Source organism: Phacochoerus africanus, chromosome 4 (assembly GCF_016906955.1).
Source record: "Phacochoerus africanus isolate WHEZ1 chromosome 4, ROS_Pafr_v1, whole genome shotgun sequence".
NCBI lineage: Eukaryota > Metazoa > Chordata > Mammalia > Artiodactyla > Suidae > Phacochoerus > Phacochoerus africanus.
Window position 1 is genome coordinate 148,561,578 of NC_062547.1, and position 21,692 is coordinate 148,583,269.

At 44.8% G+C, this 21,692-nt stretch overlaps 1 protein-coding gene across 2 annotated transcripts in view; it reads left to right on the forward strand.

The window, feature by feature from the left end:
* Positions 1 to 21,692, forward strand: part of STK32A (serine/threonine kinase 32A) — a 138,422-nt gene that overhangs the window by 109,103 nt on the left and 7,627 nt on the right. Inside the window, exons 7-11 of one of the 2 annotated variants that reach the window (XM_047778975.1) lie at positions 136 to 225; positions 9,545 to 9,642; positions 15,291 to 15,407; positions 17,780 to 17,905; positions 19,358 to 19,486. In XM_047778975.1, the coding sequence (XP_047634931.1) occupies positions 136 to 225; positions 9,545 to 9,642; positions 15,291 to 15,407; positions 17,780 to 17,905; positions 19,358 to 19,486 (560 nt within the window). The remainder of the gene's footprint in view (positions 1 to 135; positions 226 to 9,544; positions 9,643 to 15,290; positions 15,408 to 17,779; positions 17,906 to 19,357; positions 19,487 to 21,692) is intronic. The other variant, XM_047778976.1, reaches the window with a different exon arrangement.

Consider the following 21,692-nt stretch of genomic DNA (forward strand, 5'->3'; position numbering starts at 1 on the left):
CTTGAGCTTTTACTGCTATGCCCAGGTGCAGACACACGCAGGCATGTGCAAGCTTCCCGGCACTTTGGACGGGAGGTGTGTCGTACCACCGGGTTGAGTGGACTTACCGTTGCCTGTGGTCCTTTTCTCTCGCAGGGCACGTGCACATCACAGACTTCAACATCGCTGCCATGCTGCCCACGGAGATGCAGGTCACCACCATGGCCGGCACCAAGCCTTACATGGGTATGGTCCCCTGAGCGGCTGCAGCAGCTGGGAGCAAGGCTTTGTTTTGCATGCCTGAGATGCCTGTGTATTAGGGGCCTGTCACCTGTAGGGACTTGCAGCTGGAAATGACCTGTCCCGCTCTGACTTTGCTTAGAGAGCTTTTGATTTCGGAGGTCTGAGGTCAGCTGCGGTGTCTCCTTTTACCAAATGCCCAATCGGATCTTGAGTCAGGAGGGCCATGGGTTCCATGGAAAAACACAGTTGGATGGTTTATTTTGGACCGTTTCTACCTCCCTCCTGGTGAAGAATATTAATAATTAATCCAATAAATAGCTACAAATTGTTTCTGTGCTCTCAGCACTGTTTCGGGTGCTGTGATCCCATCGGGAGCAAAATGCGCAGGTAACCAGCCCATGGAGCTTACCTTCTGGTGAGAGGAGTTAAATGAGTTCGAATCAAACAGAGAGGTAAGAGGCAGCAGTAAGGAGGATGCTAATACGTAACATAACCCTGTCTTCCGCGGCCATTAAAACCATGATTTCCATGCTTCTACATAACAGGCACAGAGCTGTAGGGTGAGCAGGTGCCTTCCAGCTCTAATTTTGGCTTTAGGTTTCTCACCACAATAATCCCATGAGTTCTTTTCAAAGATGAGGAAGTAGGTTTTTCCTGACCATTCCAGATTTACCCAAAGAGTAGCTAAAAAGTAGGGTGTGGTACCAAAATTGTTGATCAGATCTCACATTTAATTGTCAACAGTCACGCAGTAACACAAATGCTGAGTCCTGTGGTTGAAGGCAGGTGTCTCCATGGAGCGATCATTGCAGCTCAACTACAAGCTCCACCTTCCACCCAGCCCAGGAATAGAAAGGGGAAGTGTTGCCCCTTGGGGGCTTACGGGCATTCCGCAGAGACTCCCTCCCCTCTGCCAGCCTGGCCAGCCGTTCCTAAGGCAGGCAAGTCCCATCTCAAGGGAATCATCGGCCCACTCTGGGCGTGGCTGTGAGGAGAGGCACGTGGGGTTCCACCCTTCAATCCCTGTGCTTGCTGACTGGCCCCCGAGCTCACAGAGCCTGACAGTGTGGCCATAGCAAGTTGATAGCGTGGAGTCAAATCTTACTAGGGACCATGCATTAGGAGACGGAGTGATGCTGCCATGGGAGCGGGAGTGGAGATGGCGGAGGTGAAAGAGCTGGGGGGTGTCGTCCAGCTTCACAGGGGCCCCTCCGCTGACCAGGGGGTACAGCCTGGAAGGGAGGGAGGGAGGCTCAGCTCCACTCCTGGCAGCATGGCTTACTGGCTCCCAAGGGAACCCAGCTCTATCAGAATCTCTGGAGGTGACAGCCCAACATAGGCTGGTTTAAAAGCTCTTTACATGTGCATCATGGGTTGGAACCTCTGCCATTGACTATGAGCTCCTAGGAGCCGCTAGAGCAGAATCACCATGGGGACAGAGCAGGGCACTTGCATTAGGCTCCCTCTGCTGCTGCTATTCCTCCTCTTTGCTCCAAAACAAATGGTGCTTTCCTGGAACTGGAGAGCAAGGTTTGTGAGAGCCAGACAGGCTCCATCTCAACACCAAGGTGGCTGAATCCAGCCTGGCAGGGTGGGTAAGCTTTGAATCAGATGTGAGACTAGTTTGAAAGCTCTCAGGACTGAAGTTTAAAGTGTGTAAATATTTCAATGAGAAAGAGGGATTCATGTCTATTAGGCAACAGACTGAGCTGTCATAAAAGGACACCCCTCCTTACCCAGCAAAAATGGAGGCGAGACACCACATGTTGTCAGCAGATGAGAGAATACAAACTATTCAGCTCCTACCCTAATTAGTCAAGATGCTTAAAGCAGGTGATATGGCTGGTTCAACTCGTGGGATTAAATCAGGCATAGGATGAATTGTCACCTATGGTCAATCATTTGCAGGCAAAATATTGGAACCTGAAATTAAGAGCAAGAGCAATGCACTTTGTTTTGATATTTCATTCTCTTCTTCCTGGAACTAAAGAGAGAGGGGAGAAGAGAACCCCTTTCACTTTCCAAGAGAAAGAAATCTTCTATGGGAAAAAAAAATGAGCCTGATTTTACATGGTGTTTGAACAACTGCACATTTCCTGGCTTCCCATGATGGGTGGGGGAATACATCTCTTTTGTCACTTCTGAAATAAGGGACACAGAATTCAGCCTATTTTCTGCCTAAACCCCACAGTTCTCAAACAACAAAAAGGAATCTCCTAGCCTGCTGCTCTGATGAGTTTATTCCCCAGGTCTCCTGGGTTTTCCTATTAAATAGGCCTCTTTTCTTGGAGACAAATCAGAAAATGCGCATCTGGGTTTTCCAGGCCCGGTTTCCATGGTGAGAGGCGTCAAGGAAGATCATCTTTCTTTTCTCTCCCCAGTGATTTTAAATACAATCGCCGAATAATTTAATTCTCCTCAAAACTGGCATTTCCAGTCTTTTCACGACACAGAGCTGGGAAGCGGGAATCCAGTCCAGTTTCTCCTTCCCTCCTTCCTCTCCACTCTCACCCTTCTAATTAACAATTGCTAATATTTATTGGAAGCCTTCTCGGGACCAGACAATGTGGTAAATGTTTTACATTCACTTACTCTTTTTTTTTCCCTCAACAACCCTAGGAGGCAGACAGTAATGATCACCATTTTACAATGAGGAAAATAAGCTAGGTAATTTGCCCTTTATCACACGGCTGATCACTGAAAAAGTCTAGATTTTAAGCAAGCTCTTTCTGCCTTTACAAAAGCAAGCTTCTCCCTGAAAGGGAGAGAGAGAGAAATTTTCTAAAATATATTTGTGGTTTCTAAATACTTGGAAGCCAATTGAAGTGGGCCAAGCTATTAGAAATGTTTCTCATTTTATTAAAAAGTCACTGACTGTCAAAAAGTTACTTCTTTATTCAAAAGTTGTCCTTGCCTGTGACTTTTGGACTGGAGGCTTTCTAAAAAGTATCCTGAGTAGAAGCCCACTTTCTGTTTTTAAAAATGACATTCCCAGGAGTTACCGTCGTGACTCAGTGCTAATGAGCCCAGGTAGTATCCATGAGGACGCAGGTTCAATCCCTGGCCTCGCTCAGTGGGTTGAGGATCCAGCGTTGCTGTGAGCTGTGGCGTAGGTCACAGATACAGATCCTATTCAACCCCTAGCTTAGGAACTTCCACATGCCACAGGTGTGGCCCTAAAAAGACCCTCCCCCCCAAAAAAAAGTGATGTTCAAAATGATTTGGTAAAATTTACCTAACATTCTCTAGCGCCCATTTTATAGCATTCCTGTAGAATATAATTAATTAGCAATTAACCAGAAAGAAAAAAAAATACGCTAAAAAAGAAAGAAAACTAGGATGAAATACTGAATGCAGAGTGCAGAAGATACAGCATCTGTACTTAATAATAGACTGTATTATCTTCTACTATAAGATGCCAAGCATATTATATATTATACTGCAGTTCCTCTGCTCTGGCCATGAGACAATGAGCCATCTGCCACAGCCTGAGCACCTTCCAGCCATCAAAGAAGTTTTACTTTTTAAAATTCATCCTCTTCTACCCTCTGTCTCTTTGCAGTCACCGCAATCCTTCCAGCGGAAGCTTTGAGCTTAACCAGCAGAAACGTTCTTCTCCAAATTAAAAACCAAACCACACAAACAGATATACTATGGAAAATGTGTTAAATGCTGATGAAGCAATTGGGAAATTAACTCCTCTACCTGTAGATATTTGTGGCTTCCTTCCAGACCTTTATTCTATGCACAAACACACGCATATTTTTTCAAAAGATCGATCACACTGGGTGTTTGTAACCTATATTTTCACTTTATAATGGAATGACAACAGGCCTCATGCAGCAAGCACCCCTTACATCCCAAGCTAAGTTTCTTTGCTAAGTTCTTAGCATTACATCATTAAATTTTCAAAGCATCCCCATGAAATGGGTTTTACTGTAATTCTTTTTTCTTTTTATGGCCGCACCTGTGGCATATGGAAGTTCCCAGGCTAGGGGTCAAACCAGAGTTGCAGCTGCCAGCCTACGCCACAGCCACAGCCACACCAGATCAGAGGCACAACTGTGACCTACTCTTCAGCTTTCGGCAACGCCGGATCCTTAACCCGCTGGGCAAGGCCAGGAATCGAACACACATCCTCATGGATACTAGTCAGGTTCTTAACCTGCCAAGCACAATGGGAGCTCCAAGTTTTAGTATAATTCTGCTTTTAAAGATTAAAAAATCAGGCCTCTGGAGGAAGTGACACGACCATAATCACACAGCAAGTGACTGGCGAGTGCAAAGTTAAACCCACATCCTAACTGTCTCCCACGTCTGGAACTTTGATGGTGATGGCAGCATAGGAGAAATAATGGCTGACAGGTACTGAGCTTGTCCTATTGGCCGAGCACAGTCCTAAGTGCCTGTGTCAGGTCATTTACACTAGAAACAACCCTGTGAGGCATGTCAGCCTCGAACTCTCCATACGGTGCTGTGCTGGCTCTCTGCCTCCTGGCAGCAAGTGTGTCTCAGCCAGAACTGAAATCACTTCTGACTTCAGAGTCTGGCTCTTGACAACTAACACTGCTTATTTTCCCAGGCCCATTTATATGTCTCGTTTTTTTTAACGGTCACATGCTCTAGAATTACAGGGCTGCATCCAAATCTATCGAACCAGCTTTTTTTTTTTTTGTCTTTTTTTTTTAGCTATTTCTTGGGCCGCTCCTGCAGCATATGGAGGTTCCCAGGCTAGGGGTCAAATTGGAGCTGTAGCCACCAGCCTACGCCAGAGCCACAGCAACGTGGGATCCGAGCCGCATCTGCAACCTACACCACAGCTCAGGGCAACGCCGGATCGTTAACCCACTGAGCAAGGCCAGGGATCGAACCCGCAACCTCATGGTTCCTAATTGGATTTGTTAACCACTGCGCCATGACGGGAACTCCCTCGAACCAGCTTTTTTATCATTGAATGTCAGGTTGTTTCTCATTTTGAAATATAAAAGTGTAATGAAACCCTGTCGGCAGGAAATACATGCCTCAGCTCATTTCCTGTGATACATTCCATTTGAGGAATTTCTGGTCAAAGGATATATACGTTAATGCATTTCCCTTCCGAAAGTGTGTATGGGTTTCTACTCCTTTGCTCTGGAAGCATCTAAGCATAGTCACGTCCTTGCCTCTCACCAGGGCTGCACTGTCAATATTTTAATCTTCCCAAGAAGATAAATGAAAGTGATATGTTATTATGACACGAAAATTACATTTTTTGCTTCTTTTGTAAATTGACTGTTCATGTTGTTTGCCCGTTTTCTATTGGGGTGTTAATACATTTTTCAACTTCTTATGGACTCTATAAAGAATTCTGGACCTCTTTATATAAAGGAGGGTAAAATCTAATATATCACATAGGTTATAAATATGATTTCCTACTTTTTAGCTGCTGTTATTTTTATGGTATTTTTGACATGAAGAACTACGTTCCATGCATCAAACTATTAGTCATACTTTTGTTGTCTATTTTGTTTCTTCAAAGGTTGTATGCCACTTATAGCTATTATAAAATATTGGTTAGGTTCCTTGTATTGTGCAATGGATCCTTATAGCTTATTTTATACCTAAGAGTTTGTACCCCTTAACCCCCTACTCCTATATGGCCCCCCTCCCCCTCCCCTTCCCTCTCCCCACTGGTAACCACTAGTTTGCTCTCTATGTGTTGGCTTCTTTTTTGTTATAGTCACTAGTTTGTTGTATTTTTTAGATTCCATACAGTATTTTATTTGCCTGTTTCACCTAGCATAATACCCTCTAAGTCCATCCATGCTGAAAAAAGAGTTTCAGTCTTTTTTATGGCTGAATAGTATTCCATTGTGTGTGTACACACACATACACACACCCCACACATCTATTCATCTGTTCATGGACACTTAGGTTGTTTCCATGTTTTAAACCATTGATCTTTTACTTCACAGTTTCAACCTTTGATAGTATTCAGCAAGACCTTCCTACATCCAGATTTTAGATATGGTTACCTATATTCTTATTATTATTACAATTTTTCTTTATCCAGCTGTATATTATCTTGATCGAAGGGCCCAAATTCATTTTTGTTATATTATTAATTCTTTTGAGTCCATGTATCAAAGAAGAGTCTTTAGAAGTTTGAAATCTGTTCATCATAAATTAAGTATTTTTATGTACTAGCACCTGTATTAATAGCCTTTCAAATTTTAATTACTGGAGCTTTATAATGCAGTTTAAAACATGAAATATAAGTCCCTTTATCCTTTTTCGGGAAATCGTTATTATTCACACATTTTTTATAGGTGCTATTTGGAAGCATTTTCTGTCAATTGCATGACTTATTTCTGTTGTATTACATTTGTACATTAGTTTTTGGACCCTTTCTTTATGTCCTGACCAGAAACTGCAGTTCAGTTATTTTAAAATCATAAAACTAAATGACAGAAATCCAAATAGCTAATAAACATAGTAACATGTGGGACACCTGTTAGGAATCAGGAGAATCCCGATTTAAACCTCAGTGGGAGACCATTACACACTCACCAGATTGGCAGACGCCACAAGGTTAGTTAAGACCAGCTGTGAGTAAGGAGGCTGAGCAAAGTGGACTCTGCTGCATCATGGTTCAGACTGTTAATTGGTACAACTACTTTGGCAAATAGCTTGGCATTATCCAGTATGTGCGAAGATGCACAGCCCATCCCCAGCACCTCCCCTCCCAGAAATGAACCCTAAGAATGTGTACACTTAGGGGAGTCTTACATGTGCAGCATTGTTCAAAATCCTCCAAACCGAAAATAACCCAAATGGCTGTTAACCATAGGAAAGGAGGGTAGATTACAGTGTATTCCTACAGCTCTGAGTGTGAATACGCTACATGCAGCAAGTTGGGTGAATTTTATACACAGTGTTGAACAAAAAAAGCAAGATACAAAGGAAAATACAGAGTAAAATTTAACATACACAGATAAAGACACGCACCAACACACATACCCATGTTATAGATACACATAGAAACATATATTTTGATATATACATCTGTTATATACAAACATACATATATGTTAGATCACATATATACACAACATACATTAACATATATAACACTAAGATAGGCAAAACTAAGCTATTGCTTAACAATGCACACACAGAGAGTAAATCTATGTAGAAAGGCAAGAAGAAAATTCTCAACATAAAGCCAGGTTACTTCTCTGGTTGGAAACAGAACAAGACCCAGTTGTGGGTCAGCATTCTAGGTCGCAATCTGTGTAGAGTTATGTGGCCATTTATTACTGCTCGTTAAGTTCTTCTTTTAGGTTTTATTTACTTTTTTGAAGTAGGTATAGAAATACCTTAAAAACCAAACAAAACACTCGATGGCTTTTTTGAAGGAAATCTAGTCCCTTTCCACCTCTATTTGTCCTGTCTTAGGCGTAAAGGGTCCTCCTGCAGGTTGATGGAAGCCCTCAGCGTCTCCTGCTCTGGCTCCTCAGCTCTTTGAGGGCTCAAAGGATGACCCATCCGTTATGCTGTTGTACGTTGTCAACATGTTTTTTCTTAGTGTTCTTCCGAAATGCACGGAGCATACCATGAGCACGTGCTGAATGAATGCAGGCATATTCAGTGTCTTCGTGCTGGGGCACAGAAAAAGCAGAAAAAGATCATGCTCGTATCAACTCCAAGGGTGGCCCAAGACGACGGAACATACAGCTTTTTATAGAGGCATGTTGATCCTGTTAGCTATTTTCTTAGTGCAATGGTCTGTTTATCCTTCCGAGTTCTCTGCAGCTTCTCTGAGATGTCTGTCACCTGTCACCCAGAGGGATGTGTCCGCTGACTTGCTGTGAGAGGCTGATAAAGAAAAGCAGAGTTACAGTCTCCTCCGTCCAGTCTGCGGGGGGACTGTGGGGTCACGGCCATTACCTCCCAAACTGGGTGGTGAGCTATGACTTGCAGAAAGAACGTGGTGATGCATGAAAGGTGAATTCACCAGGGAAAGCAGCTTCCTTCGTTCCGCCACAGTGGCTTTTTACAGGCAGGGTCCATCCTGGGCATTGGGATGGTGACATCCTCTCTAATTGGATGCTGCCCACAGGGCTTTACTTGGAACTTGAGTGCACTGGGCAGGACAAACCTGTAGGCAGGTCCCGCATCAGACCATGCTCATTTGTCCTGAGCCAGCGTTTTACTACCAGGGTCTTGGGTCAAGTGTGCAGCTTTTGGCTAGGTAAAATTCCTGTTGTTGAGTGTATTTGTCTCTCTGGGAGAGTGCCCAAGTGTTTGAGTACTTTCTAGGCACTATGCTGAGATCTAAGCATGCATGATCTCATTTAATTTATCACCTTTGTAAAAATGACCTTCTTAGTCCGACTTTGCTAATGAAGATCCTCAAACTCATCCCACCGAGGTCTTTAGAGGTCACAACACATGGTGAAGGCGGGTTTGGACCCAGACTGCCTGGTTTCAGAGCTCATATTTGCATCCCGTGCTTGATTGATTAACTCAGTGTTGTTTCATTCATTCCACAAATTTCTGTTGAGGGACTCTAAATGCCAGGTTCAATGCTGGACAAGCAGGCGGATAAGAGACCTGCCTTGCTTTGTGCTTCATCCTAGAGTTAGATATGTTCTGGGTAGAATATCTAGGATCTGGAAGGCTCCTAATGTGTCACGGTGCTTAGAAAACCCATCACTGGGTATCTCCGCCAGAGCAACATTGACTGAGGTTCTGCCTCCCACTGGAGTCAATTCAAAGAACTGTGGTCCAACAGGCATGCCCCACATCTGGTGTGAAACCGTATCTCTCAGAATGCTTCCCACTGCCCCTCCCTCACCCGGAACAGCAGGCTACAAATGCTGCCCCTGATGCTTCAAGAAGACTGTGAGGTAGAGAGCCAGTCCCAGTAGTGGCAGCACATTCTCAACATCGTTGGCAGCGGTAACACGCATTTACGTCCTGACCACCCGCTTGCAAATCAAGACAATGAATAACATCTTCTCAGACCTCTTGCCTTCAGAATCAGTCGCATGGTTGGGGCCTGATGGGATCCCATTTTTCCTAAGTGCATGTTCTCAGTAAGAGAAGAATTTGGCCATTAAGGCCTGTGCCTGCCGCTGCACGTTGGTTGATGAATGAGAGAGATTCGAAAATTAGCCATTTTTGCCTGCAGTGAGCAATCTAGCCCTGGATGCTAAATGCCCATAAAAGTGTGGATACCCTTTTCCCTGGTAATTTGCCTCTAGAGGAACATGTTGAGAAGACAGATTTGTTCATATCTCAGGGAGCAAAGCTGACCTAACTTTGCTGTGTTTTTCAGCACCCGAGATGTTCAACTCCAGAAGAGAAGCAGGCTATTCCTTTGCTGTTGACTGGTGGTCCCTGGGAGTGACGGCATATGAGCTATTGAGAGGCCGGGTACAGTAGGATTACATTCCTCTTGGGTTTCTCTTCCGGCAAGTTCCGTTTTTAGAAGGAAAGAATGGATTTTTCATTTCTGCTAAAATCAGGTAGTTTGAGAGGTGAAGGCAGCTGTGCCATGTGCTGCTTGGGATTTTTGCACATCTTAATTCAGCCTCCTCCTTGGGGGACCAGGCGTGTGAGCTGACCTTAAATTAGGCAGATAAAATTAAATGAACATGAGGGATATTATTAACTCCCAGAGAAGGGAAATCAATACCCCTCACTCCCTTTCTTGTTTAAATATACCTGTTTGTTTAAAGAAAATCATTTTGCAGCCGCAGTACAGGACTCAGATGCAGACACACACCCTCAGGCGAGTGTGAATTATTAATACAACACAATTTATGCCCTGTCTTGTTGATTCCTATCTTTCAGTTAGCTCTCAGGTTCAGTGTCAAATTAGGGTCGTTTCATTTTTAAGGAAATCTCCCTTAAACTCAGCAAATGCCTGGGAAAAATTTTGCTAAGAAACAGTTTTTTCTCCCTCCCATGTCGTGCACCTCGTGGTAGTTCTCTATGATTGGATGTAACTGACAATGTATTAACAAGGTCAGGTTTTTGTTTTCTTCTGCCTTGGAAAGGTGAAGAAACATTTCCATCAGATACCTGAACTTATACACACATTTAAGTTGGGTGTTACCAGTCACTTCGGCTGCAGTGACCATGAATCCAGACCTTATTCAGCTCAGAGCTGAAGCTTTTCCCTTTGACCAGCCTCTCTTTGCCCCACCCTCAACCTGTGGCAGCTACCTTTCCACTCTCTCCTTCTGTGAGTTTCATTTTTTTTAAATATTCTGTGTATAAGTGATATCATGCAGTATTTGCCTTCTCTGCCTTATTTCACTTTCCCAATGGGACTCCAGGTCTATCCATCTTTGTTGCAAATGGCAGGATTTCCCTTGTTCTTATGGCTGAATAATATTCCGTTATTCAGATGTATTATGTATGAATATATATTACATGTTACTTATACTGTTCCATTGTTCATTTATAATATATCCCTGTATAGATGAATAATATGCAGAGATACCTATGACACCATATAATGTATAAGCATATATCATATATGTGTCTATGTACGGATATATACACGTGTGTGTGTGTGTGTGTGTGTGTGTGTCTATTACTATATCACGTACCACACATCTTCATTCAAGTGTTGGACACTTAGGTTGTTTCTGTGTCTTGGCTACTGTGACTAGCGCTGCAATGAATATGGGAGTGCAGACTCTTTTTTCGGAAGCACAGGTCGAACTTCTGTTAGCAAAATGCTGTGGCTCCCCAGTGTGTCACATATGCACACTCATACACACATACCTGTTCCCCTCCCCCGCCCCCACTGCCCCCACCCCCACTTCACACCCTTTAGCTTGGCCTTCTTTGCCGTTTAGAACCAGACTTGCTTTTCAGATTTTGCTTCCTCAGGAAGGGCCCTGAACTCACGTCAGCATCTGGACTTCCTCCTCTCTTGAGTTATCCCTGGGGGCTTTTTTCCCTCTTGTTCCTTTGCCTATAAAGAGATATCCTAAAGGCAACCCTGGTCTTTAAAAAATCACTCTGAAAAAATGTGGAAATTGCTAAGTTGAGTTTGAATAAAGTTAAGGATACATCTTAATGGTAGAATTCTTTGGAATTCTTCATCTCCTGTGTATGGACCTTTTCTAAGAAAGGACAGACTATGAGAGGATCCCAAATTTCTTTTTCAGAGAAGGGCTTTCTTGGGGTCTTTTCATATTCAAATCCTACCCATTCTTTGAGGCCCATGATGACAGGGCCCCTTCTCTGAAGTTGCTTTCTTTGGTCTCTCTACCTAAAGGGAGCCTCTCTCTCCCAACTCTTTATGTACTTTCACTCTTAGAACCCTTCTTTATTTAAAGTTATTGGAAAATACAGAAAAGCATGGAAATGAAGGCAAAAGTCAACCCTCTCCTCTCGAGCAAAGAACATTCCTACTGAAGAAGTTAAATCTTCCTTTGACTGTTCGGCCTCATCTTCCAGAATTGACAGCTTGCTGTATTCACTTCCAACCCTCTTCTGTTTGTGTAAGGGTAATCTGTTTTCACCTACACACATGCACAGTATTGTCGTTGTTAGACAAGTTTTTTCACTGAAGATAAAATGTAGAACTTTCTACATTAGAACATCGAGGTCTATTTTTGAGATTAAATGCATTTTGTAAGTGTAGGACCCCCGTGTACATTTTTCCAGCTATATCAACTCTTATGTCTTTATCTCCTGTGTGTGGTCAGATTGTAAATTTATTAAAGGCAAAGGCAGTGTTTTATATAGTTTCATATTATCCACAGTATTTTAACTTCAAATAGGTATGTAGCAAATGCATGTAACTGCAGAGAGAAACAAGTCACTACAAATCAATTCTGACACATTCGCAGACTCACCAAGGAGGTTGCATGTAGTTATCTTTCAAAATATAGCTCATCAGAAGAAATGAAATGCTAACCTTTAATTACGATGAGCAACACAACTAAACCACAGAATGGTGCTCAACAGTAATTTCCTTCCCCTGCACGAATTGTGATTTACAGAAAAAGATGTGCTTCCAATGGAAATGAGCCTGAGACACCCATGTAGTTTCTGAGCTTGACCGTGCTCTGGATGCACAAGTGGGTCCCTTAGCCCTTAGGCTGCTTTGTCCTCTCTCCGAGGCAGGGTCCGAGTCTTCTCTGCTTGTGGGCTATCCCTAGAATTAGCTTACCGTAGAGACACGCGTCCCTTTGCACTAACTGTACACACTGAGCTGCCACTCTTTTGCTTTTGTGCTCCTGAAATAAGACTCTAATCACAACGCCTCATTTTGCCCATCTAACGTTTTCTCTTTCCCTCCGTGTTTATTCTTTACATCCTCATTCTTAATGTATATGCCGCCCTAGAATTGCTTGCTATATCCTGTCATTGCACACTGTCATCTTTCTAATAGCATGTATCCCACTGATGCGTGTGTGTGTGTGTGTGTGTGTGTGAGCACGTGTGCATACAGTCTTGTTAACTATTTACGGTTCCACTGAGTAGACTGTAGGCTGTACCAGTGTAGGAATCCCATCTGCCCCATTTTCATTCTAGGCCCAGTGCCCCATAGAGGTATGGAACATTGCAGGCATTCAACCAATACTTGGTTAAAAAAAAAAAAAAAGAAAAAAAAAAGCAAGTACACAGTTGTTGATGGCTCAACATGGATTTTAAAATTCAGCACTAAAAATGTAAATTATAGTATCAGACAAAGGCAATCTGACTATTTTTAACAAGTCAGCAGCCCATGAGGTTTAAAAAATTTTAAATACATATATATTAAATTCAGTCATAAGGCCTTCTAAAGTAAGCGGGGAAAAAAAAGCACAACATATTTAAATCATTTGCTTGTGACACTCAATTTATTAGTTTGTCAAAACATTTTTAGATACCTCAGAATCAGGTTTAGAAACATCAATGAATTAAAGAAAAAATAGAAGGAAGAAAAAATATGTGTGCCCACGCAGATAACCCTGGAAGCTTGAATGTATCAAAACAGCCCCAGCTCTTAATGGCAAACATGCAGAGAATCACCTGCAGTGAGCGGCAGTGCCCCCCGGCTTGCAGTCGTGAACACTGAGGATGCTGATAAAGCACCTGGGCCTGCTTTTCTGATATTGGGTTACAAGGATGATTTCCACTACATCATCACTGAGACAAACGAATTAACTATGACCCTTTGTTCCATCTGGAGGGAAGAAAACACGTGGCAGGTGACTTGAGACCTTGCATTGAAAAAAAAATAGTTTGGCCAATGTCCTTTTTAGGGAGTCAGACCCGAACCCTTCCTGGTTGCCTGGGTAACGCTGCTGGCCTCCACTGTGGAGCCTTCCTTCCCGTCACCTCTACTGATGGCTCATCTTGCTGGTCCCCATTTACATTTATATCCGCCATTCTTTTGACCCTTATGTCAATGATAATAAAGATCTCTCTCCTGCATCGCGTCTGATATGTATTAGCCACCCTGTTGGGGCCTTTGCATGTGTTATGTCATTTAATTTTCCCAACAATCTCCTAAGGCGATTAACTTGATTATTTTATTTATTTATTTTTCTTATCATGTAGTCTTAATGATAATCAGTTGTTATTTCCTCAATACATTTTTTTTTTCTACTGTACAGCGTGGTGACCCAGTTACACATACATGTATACATTCTTTTTTCTCACATTATCAAAACTTTCCTTAAAAAAAGACATACGCACCCACATGTTCATTGCAGCATTATTTGCAATAGCCAAGACATGGAAACAACCCAAATGTCCAATGACAGGTGATTGGATTAGAAAGATGTGGGTATATATACACAACGGAATACTACTCAGCCATAAAAAAGAACAAAATAATGCCATTTGCAGCAACATGGATGGAACCAGAGACTCTCATCCTGAGTGAAATAAGTTAGAAAGAGAAAGGCAATTCATTTTAAAGAAGGAGCTTCACTTTACAAATGAAAGAACTGAAACTCAAATTGAGTGATCCAGTTTAGTGCTCAAATTCTTTTGCCTTCAGAGCTCAAACACTTAATTACATCATGTTACCCTTTAATATTGATTATAACGAGGAAAAAAATTAAACTCCTCCGTTTCTCCCAAGGTGGTTCATCAGTCCATAGTCATTTATCAAGTGTATCGAAAAAACCAGGCATTTAATAAATGCTCGTATTTGTATTAACTGTCCTATGGTGGTTAATCTAATATGAAAATCTTGCTCCTTAAACAAAAAGGTAATGAGCACTTAGCAGGTGCTAGGTCCCCTGGGCAAAACTGTGAATATGACGTTACCTCTGGCTCACAATTCACACAGCGACCATCCCAGGGCGAGTACCTTATGAGATAGAGAACTCAATATAGGTAAAGGCTGCCCTCTAGTGGATATTTGTGAAAACTACTAATTAAGCCACTGTTTCAATTTCTTTTTCGCCCAACTTAAAACTATAGAAGAACCTGGTTCTTTCAGTACTAAAAGTCCTTTTGCTTCATCATAAAATTCTCCACTCCACTCCCTAGAACTAGCAGCACATAGCATTTAGGACTGGTCTTGAAGTTTTCTGCAACCTTCTACTCTGAACTTAGTTGTTATGACTCAAATAAGTAAAAGAGGTATGTTTATGGTAAAACTCTGGATCTCTTTACAATCGACACTTAAATAACAATTTTTTAAACTTCCACTTCCTGAGCGTTAAATAAGAGTTTTGTAAACTTCCATTTACTGAGCAATATTTTATGTAAATACTTCCATCCATTACCTCATAAAACAATTCCAAATTGACATCCCAAAGATGGATTTAGCCCACGGAAATGTTTCCTTAGACTCAGAGGAGCCACCAGCTTTTAAAAATCCTGAAATTTCACAAGAAGCTATAGATTTCTGGTATCTTTTTTAAAAAGTAGGATATCTGGCAACAGTACAAAATATATACTTTTGTATGTAGCAACACAACACTCAGCTGAAGGGGATTTGAAAATGATACTGAGATTTTCCTGGTTGAAAATTTAGCTTGGAAACATTTGCAAGAAACATCATTTCTCCTTTAACCCTATAAAGATGAAGACTCTTATTTCTTGTCTCCTTTAAGAGACCATATCACATTCGCTCCAGCACTTCCAGCAAGGAAATTGCACACATGTTTGAGACGGCGCTTGTGACTTACCCTTCTGCCTGGTCACAGGAAATGGTGTCACTTCTTAAAAAGGTAAAAAGGACAAATGCATGACCAAAGGAGGTTGGGGGGGGGAGAATAAAATAAAGCATGTGCTCTGGTGCAAAGTTAGGAGTTAAGTTTGTAGTCATGGCAGTGTCCATTTCGGGAATAGGTTTTGCAGCTGATGGCTTTCAACTACAAGGCGGCATTGATAAGGTGTCACATGTGTCCTCTTGAATGTCCCAAAGGCATCCCAAACCCAGTGTGCCCGACATGGAGTTCCTGAGCTCTCTGTATCCCCGGCTTCCTCCAGGGTCCCGCCTCTGGGTAACTGAGACGTCGACCCGCTTAGAAAAGCCAGAACTGGAAATCCTGCATCACCCCCATGCTGGCCCATCACCACATTCCAATTTGACCTTTGAACTATCACTTGGCTCTGTCACTTCCCTCCATGTCCACTGCCAGCTTCCCAGGCCTACTGCCAGCGAGGCTTGCCTTTGAACTGGTTTGCCTCTGTGCACTTTTGCACATCCATTCCCTCCTCCACGCTGCCCCACGGGGGTCTGTTCAAGGCAAAGGTCACTGTCTTCTCACTGTTCTTAGAATGAAGGTCAAAATCACGGGTATGGTATACAGGTCCTGACTCCTCTCAAGTCTTATTTTGGACTTTGGTCCCCCTTTTGGCTACATGCAGACTGCTTTGGCCTTCTTCTTCTCTCCCTCCCACCCCTACCCCATCTATGCATCGCTCACCACTGGGCCTTTGCACGTGCTAGGCTGGCTGCCTTGAACATTGCCCCCACCCCCAGCTCTTCCGGCTCCCTCCTTTAGATCAACACTGCCCAGTGTGATTCTCTGGCTGGTTCAGGTCCAAGAACTACTTGCCACGGGTCCGTGAGAAGTATAGAACTTGAGAGGAGCATTTCAAACCCTTTATAGCCATTTGATACTGCTGGTGCCTTGAAGCACGTGGTCAGTGAACTCACCTCATGGATCAGGGTACAAGCCTAGGGGTGAGGTCAGACACAACTCACAAGACGCACACGGCACGGAGTCCCGTACTAGCCACGCAAAAGAACACCACATGTCAGTTTCCGTGGGGTGGAAATTAAAACCAACAAGCAGAACTAACTGGCCCTTCCGCACCGTTTGAGAAACACAGCATTAGCTCTCAGCACAGGTACCCTTCCTCGGAGAGCCTCGCTCTGCTGTCAGCTCACAGAGCACGAACTTCCCTTCATCATGTTTTTCACAGTGTGAAATAGTGCATCGCATGTGTGTAGCTCTTGGGTCAACGTCCATTGTTCTGTAAGCTGCATGAGGGAGGGACCACGTCCGGCTTGTTTGCCATGGTGCCCTCATCACCTAATGCAGAGCCTGGCAGGTGGCAGAGTTTGGGATTTTGAGGCCCACGGTTTCCATGGGGTTTTCAAGATGCCCACGTCCACGAGGAAGAAGGACAAGTGGGGCAGAAGCTCCATCACGTGGAGTGAATAGCGATGTGAAAGACAGACTGAGGAGCCCAAGAGGATTGGCTTGGCTCTTCTCTGGAGAGAGGAAAGCGCACAGGTGGTAGCTGGTCAAGGGCCAGCGCTCGGGGGGTGGAGGACCCGAAACCTACGTCTCTGGTCTGCGGGTCAAGAGTCCTGCTTTAGAAAAGGGATACTGCCATCAGTGATGCCGGAGAAAAAGATCGGGGGCCACTTTCCATAAGCGCATTTTTCTTAGTCCCTCCACCCCCAAAGTGCACCCTGGTGACCCAGGCTTGTCACCTGCAGGCCCGTTTTCAGGTGGACCTGCCGTTTCCCATTTGAGCCACAGGGTTGACAGACATCACGTCAGCTCAAGAATGGTAAAGGGAGAAAAAAACCCTTCCATCTCAGTTCATAAAACCCAGAACAATCACGGTTCCCTTAAGTGACACCTTATCGGGATCACCCCAAGGATATTTTCATTAGTTGTACAAATGGTGAACGTTTTTAGGGTGCCATGAATTTCATCTGTAAGGACTGATGCGCCTTTCCCACCCAGGAAGAGCAGACCTTGTCGTAGTGGCTTTGGGTACACGACCTCATTTACTCCTAGCTAAGCCTTGGGAAACAGGTGAGTGTCCCTCTTCTGTAGATGGCTCAAATGAGGATTAGTCTACCCGTCATTATTAGGTTGGGGAAGCAGGGCTCAAAGATATATTCGACGCAGTAGGACAAGCTGCTTTCACCCGCAACCTCGCGAAGCCCAGCTCAGGGTGCATTCCGACCCCTCCTTGTCTGGGTTATTTGTCCAGGGGGCTAGGGTAGCAGAAGAGTGGTGCCTTGCTTCCTTCCATCCTGTCCTTGAAAATACGTCATGGGCTCGGTATGATTCCTGTTGCCCTCCAAGTTCTGAGCTTCCTTGTGATCCTCCTACTGGTGTTCCATTGACAGCTACTGGAACCCAACCCAGACCAGCGGTTTTCTCATTTGTCTGACGTCCAGAACTTCCCGTATATGAATGACGTGAACTGGGATGCAGTTTTGCAGAAGAGGCTCACCCCAGGATTTATTCCCAACGTGAGTCAATCCTAACCAACCCAAAGTACCCAGCATTCAATGCACATTGTTCTCTGTGCCAGATACACACGTGCTCTTGTTAGGTAACCACGCTGTGTTGTGAGACGGCCAGATTCCTACTTTATAAAGGAGAAAACAGAGGCGCTCACTCGCAGGGTAAGTTGGCCACCAAAGAGCCACAGCTCACAGGTGGCCGCGCTGGGATTTGAATCTAGGTCTGTGTCGGCAGTTCTAGCTCTTAACCCCTTCCTGTGGGTCACTTTTATTGGCAAGAAGCCCCGATGCTACGAAGAGTCATTTCCAAGAATCTGCTAGTTTTTTTAAAAAAGGTTTTCTCTGATTCCAAAGATGTGGAATTGTGTCTCCACAGAGTTTTCTGTGAGTCAAAGATGAGAGGCTGTTGGATCTGGGGTGGGTATGTGTTTTACCACTCACCCCCCTCTCTCTCTCTGGTAGTTCTGGTGGGGACCAAATTCACAATGGCTAAAAGCCAGAGAGAAACTGACCCCAGCAGATGCACCTGCCAAGAAACACCTGTGGCCTCCTGCGGTCTGCTGGAAAAAAAGCCAGATCCGGAAGCTCTGGCCAAGGGACCAAGCCCAGGCGAGGCCTCTAGCTCCTTTCGTCCCACAGCCTGATTCTAACATTCCATCGCGGGTAGACGGAAGGGATGACAGGCTCTGAAAGGGGACAGAAGGGACAGTTCAGAGTTTTCTGTCCTTAAGCCCAAGCCAGGCGCCTGCAGTGGGTGTGTGGGGGTGTGAGCCTTCCTGTGCAAACAGCAGATGGGGAGGTCGGGGCAAAGTGGGAGATGTGAGAAAGCAGTGGGGCCTTCTGGAGGGGGGATTGCTGCCTCCTGGGGCAAAAGGAGGGGGGGTCCTACCTGGCCACTCCACAGGGTCCGGCAGGGGCAGCTGGCACCGTGGGCAATGCATGTTGCCCTGGAGATCTGGGCACCTCCTGTTGTTTCCGCTCCTCCACGCCCTCATCACTGCCGCCCGGGAGACTGACTACGTGCTGTTGTCTGACTTAATTATGAATCAGAATCATCTGGGCAGCTTGGTAGACATGCAGTTTCCGAAACACTGGTTCTGGAGGTCTGGCTGGGGAACTGGGAATCCAGGCAAACTACTCGGGTGATTCTGATCTGCCCTTGAACCCACTTTGAGAAGCACAGCCCCAAAGGGCAAAGTTGAGAAGATTGATAGTAGGATTTCCTTTGCAGCTCACAGAGGGCCCCTGGGGAGCTTAGAAAACTAAAGAAAACCCAAAATCAAAGAACACGAAAAAACAAGGCTGGCGATAAATCATCTAAAAGTCAAGTGGGAATCCCAGCTTGTTATTCTTGGAGCGGCCCCTGCAGGACCCAGTGTTATTCTCCTTATTTAGACATCGGTGTATTTTTAGAAAGGTACAGGAACCTAAGGAGCCAGCCATCTGTCTTCCTTGCAGAAAGGCCGGCTGAATTGCGACCCCACCTTCGAATTGGAAGAGATGATTTTGGAGTCCAAGCCTCTTCACAAGAAGAAGAAGCGTCTGGCCAAGAAGGAGAAGGAGCTGAGGAAACGTGACTCGGCTCAGGTACCTCAGCGCCCCGGGGTCTTCCGGGTGGCCACAATGTGGTGGGGGCTTCTGCAGGGAGGTCCTTCCACCGGAACTGGCCGCTCTGGGGCTCTGGGGAGGCGCTGAGCACCCCAGCTTCTGAGAGGGCAGAGAGGGGCGGCCCTAGGGGTCCCGGCAGCAACATTTCACCTGTGCACTTTCTCCTCCATCTCTTGGAGGGTTAACTTGATTCACTTCTCCCCCTCTCCCAGCTCTCAATTCAAAATTTGCCATCACCTGGGAAGAGACTCTGATTTGCTAAGCCTAGGTCAGGTGGCCACCCTTAAAATGATGGGGAATGGGCTGGTTCTAAACATGGTAGAGTTCCCACTGTGACATGGTGGGTTAAGGATCCAACTGCAGCAGCTCAGGTCACTGCAGAAGTGCAGGTTCTATGCCTGTCCAGAGCAGTGTGCTAAAGAAGCTGTGATTCGGATTCAATCCCTGACCCAGGAACATCCATATGCCATAGGTTTGGCCATTAAAGGTCACACACATGGCTGTTTGCCACACCGCCCCCCCACACACCGCCTTCTAGGAATCTCTGGGAGCAGCCAACCCTAGAGGGGGTCTTATCTTTGCCACAAGCAGAACCTTGTGATATCAGGGCTAGAGGAAGTAGGGAGTGTTTATTCACAGAAAAGATGGAATTCTTATATGGTTGAGCACTATTGCTGAATTTCAGGCTGGGTCAAATTAATTTTGTAACTACATTATTCTCTGTCAGAGATCAGATTTCAATACAGTAACTTGCAGGAGCTCAGTTTATACATGTGGGTTCTGTGTATTATAATGATGGGGACATAACAGACATTCACTTTGCCTCTGAGGGTCATTCATTCATGCAGTCATTCACCCATCTCCCTTTCCACTCAACTACTGGTCATCCATTCTTTCATCCCTCCATCCCTCCATTCCTTCATCCTTCCATCCCTTTGTTCCTCCATCCCTTCATCCTTCCATCCCTCTAGCCCTTCATCCCTTATTCCTTCATCCTTCCATCCCTTCATCTCCCCAGCCCTCCACCCCTCCTGCCATCCATTTATTTAGGTTACTCTTATTGAATCCCTATTACCTGCCACATTCTGTGCTGCATACTGGAAGGAAATATGGATGATAAGATATAATTCCTGCATGCACTGACATCCCTGTGCTTGAAGATTACGTAGTCTCGAGGTAAAAATAGCTCTGCAAACAAACAAATATCCTCAATGTCACTCAGTTCTCTAGGCCTCAGGGGCCATGGTACCCTTTAATGGTCAATTAGCACCTGTTTGTCCACAGAACTGGCCTCGTACCCGATTCTCATCCTTAAGTGTTTTCTAGGGCCCTCCAAGGAATGCTTGGCTTGCCACCAGCCCATCTTGCTTGTTGCTTTTCACTTCCACCGTCTTCCTCCTAATGGTCTGTTCTTCTTCCTGTGGTGACCAGCTGGCTTCTCCAAGCCGGCTCCCTCTGTTAACGTGCTCCTCTGTGAACAGGCCCCCAAGAGAGCCAAGCGCAAGACCTCATCCTTAAGATTCCTCAAGTTGCCAAGAGAACAGCAATGTGTGACTTTTTGCCACGCCTTCCATGCCTCCCCAAACCTTGTCCTCTGCTGTTCTTCACCTCCCTCCAAACCCTCTACAGCTCCATTCCACATTCCCAGAAAAAAAATAAAAATGCTCCAACCACAATAGGCCCTGCAAGCGTCGAACCCTCGGAGCTGCAAGTTTTGCTCTTGTTTGGCCCTGGCTCTGCCCTTCCGTGGGATGTCCTCCTCCTGGTCCCTCCCTTAGCGAACGTCTTCCCTTCCTTCCTGCTCTAAATGCCACTTTATCCAAGATGAGACACACTCACCATCGTTTTCTTTCTCAGCCCCTGTCTTTACCTCCTTTAGGACACTAACGTGGTTTATAAACATTGTACTTACATGTTTGTATTTCTTTTTCCGTGGCTTCTTTCTGATGTTAACCCTCACGGTTCCTGCTGCTGCTTAGGTTTCTGTTGAGGGTAGGAACTTGTGTCACCAATCCGCTCAGGTTTCTCCTCATCTTATAGCCCCGGTTGAAAAATAAGAAGGATTTTGCTTCAAAACAAAGAGGAGTCTTCCCCCAAAGAAGAATCGGGAAGATGGTGAATCTCAAAATAGCACTGTATCTCTACCCAAGGATTTTAAAACGTGAGGCTCAGTCTTAGCAGCTCA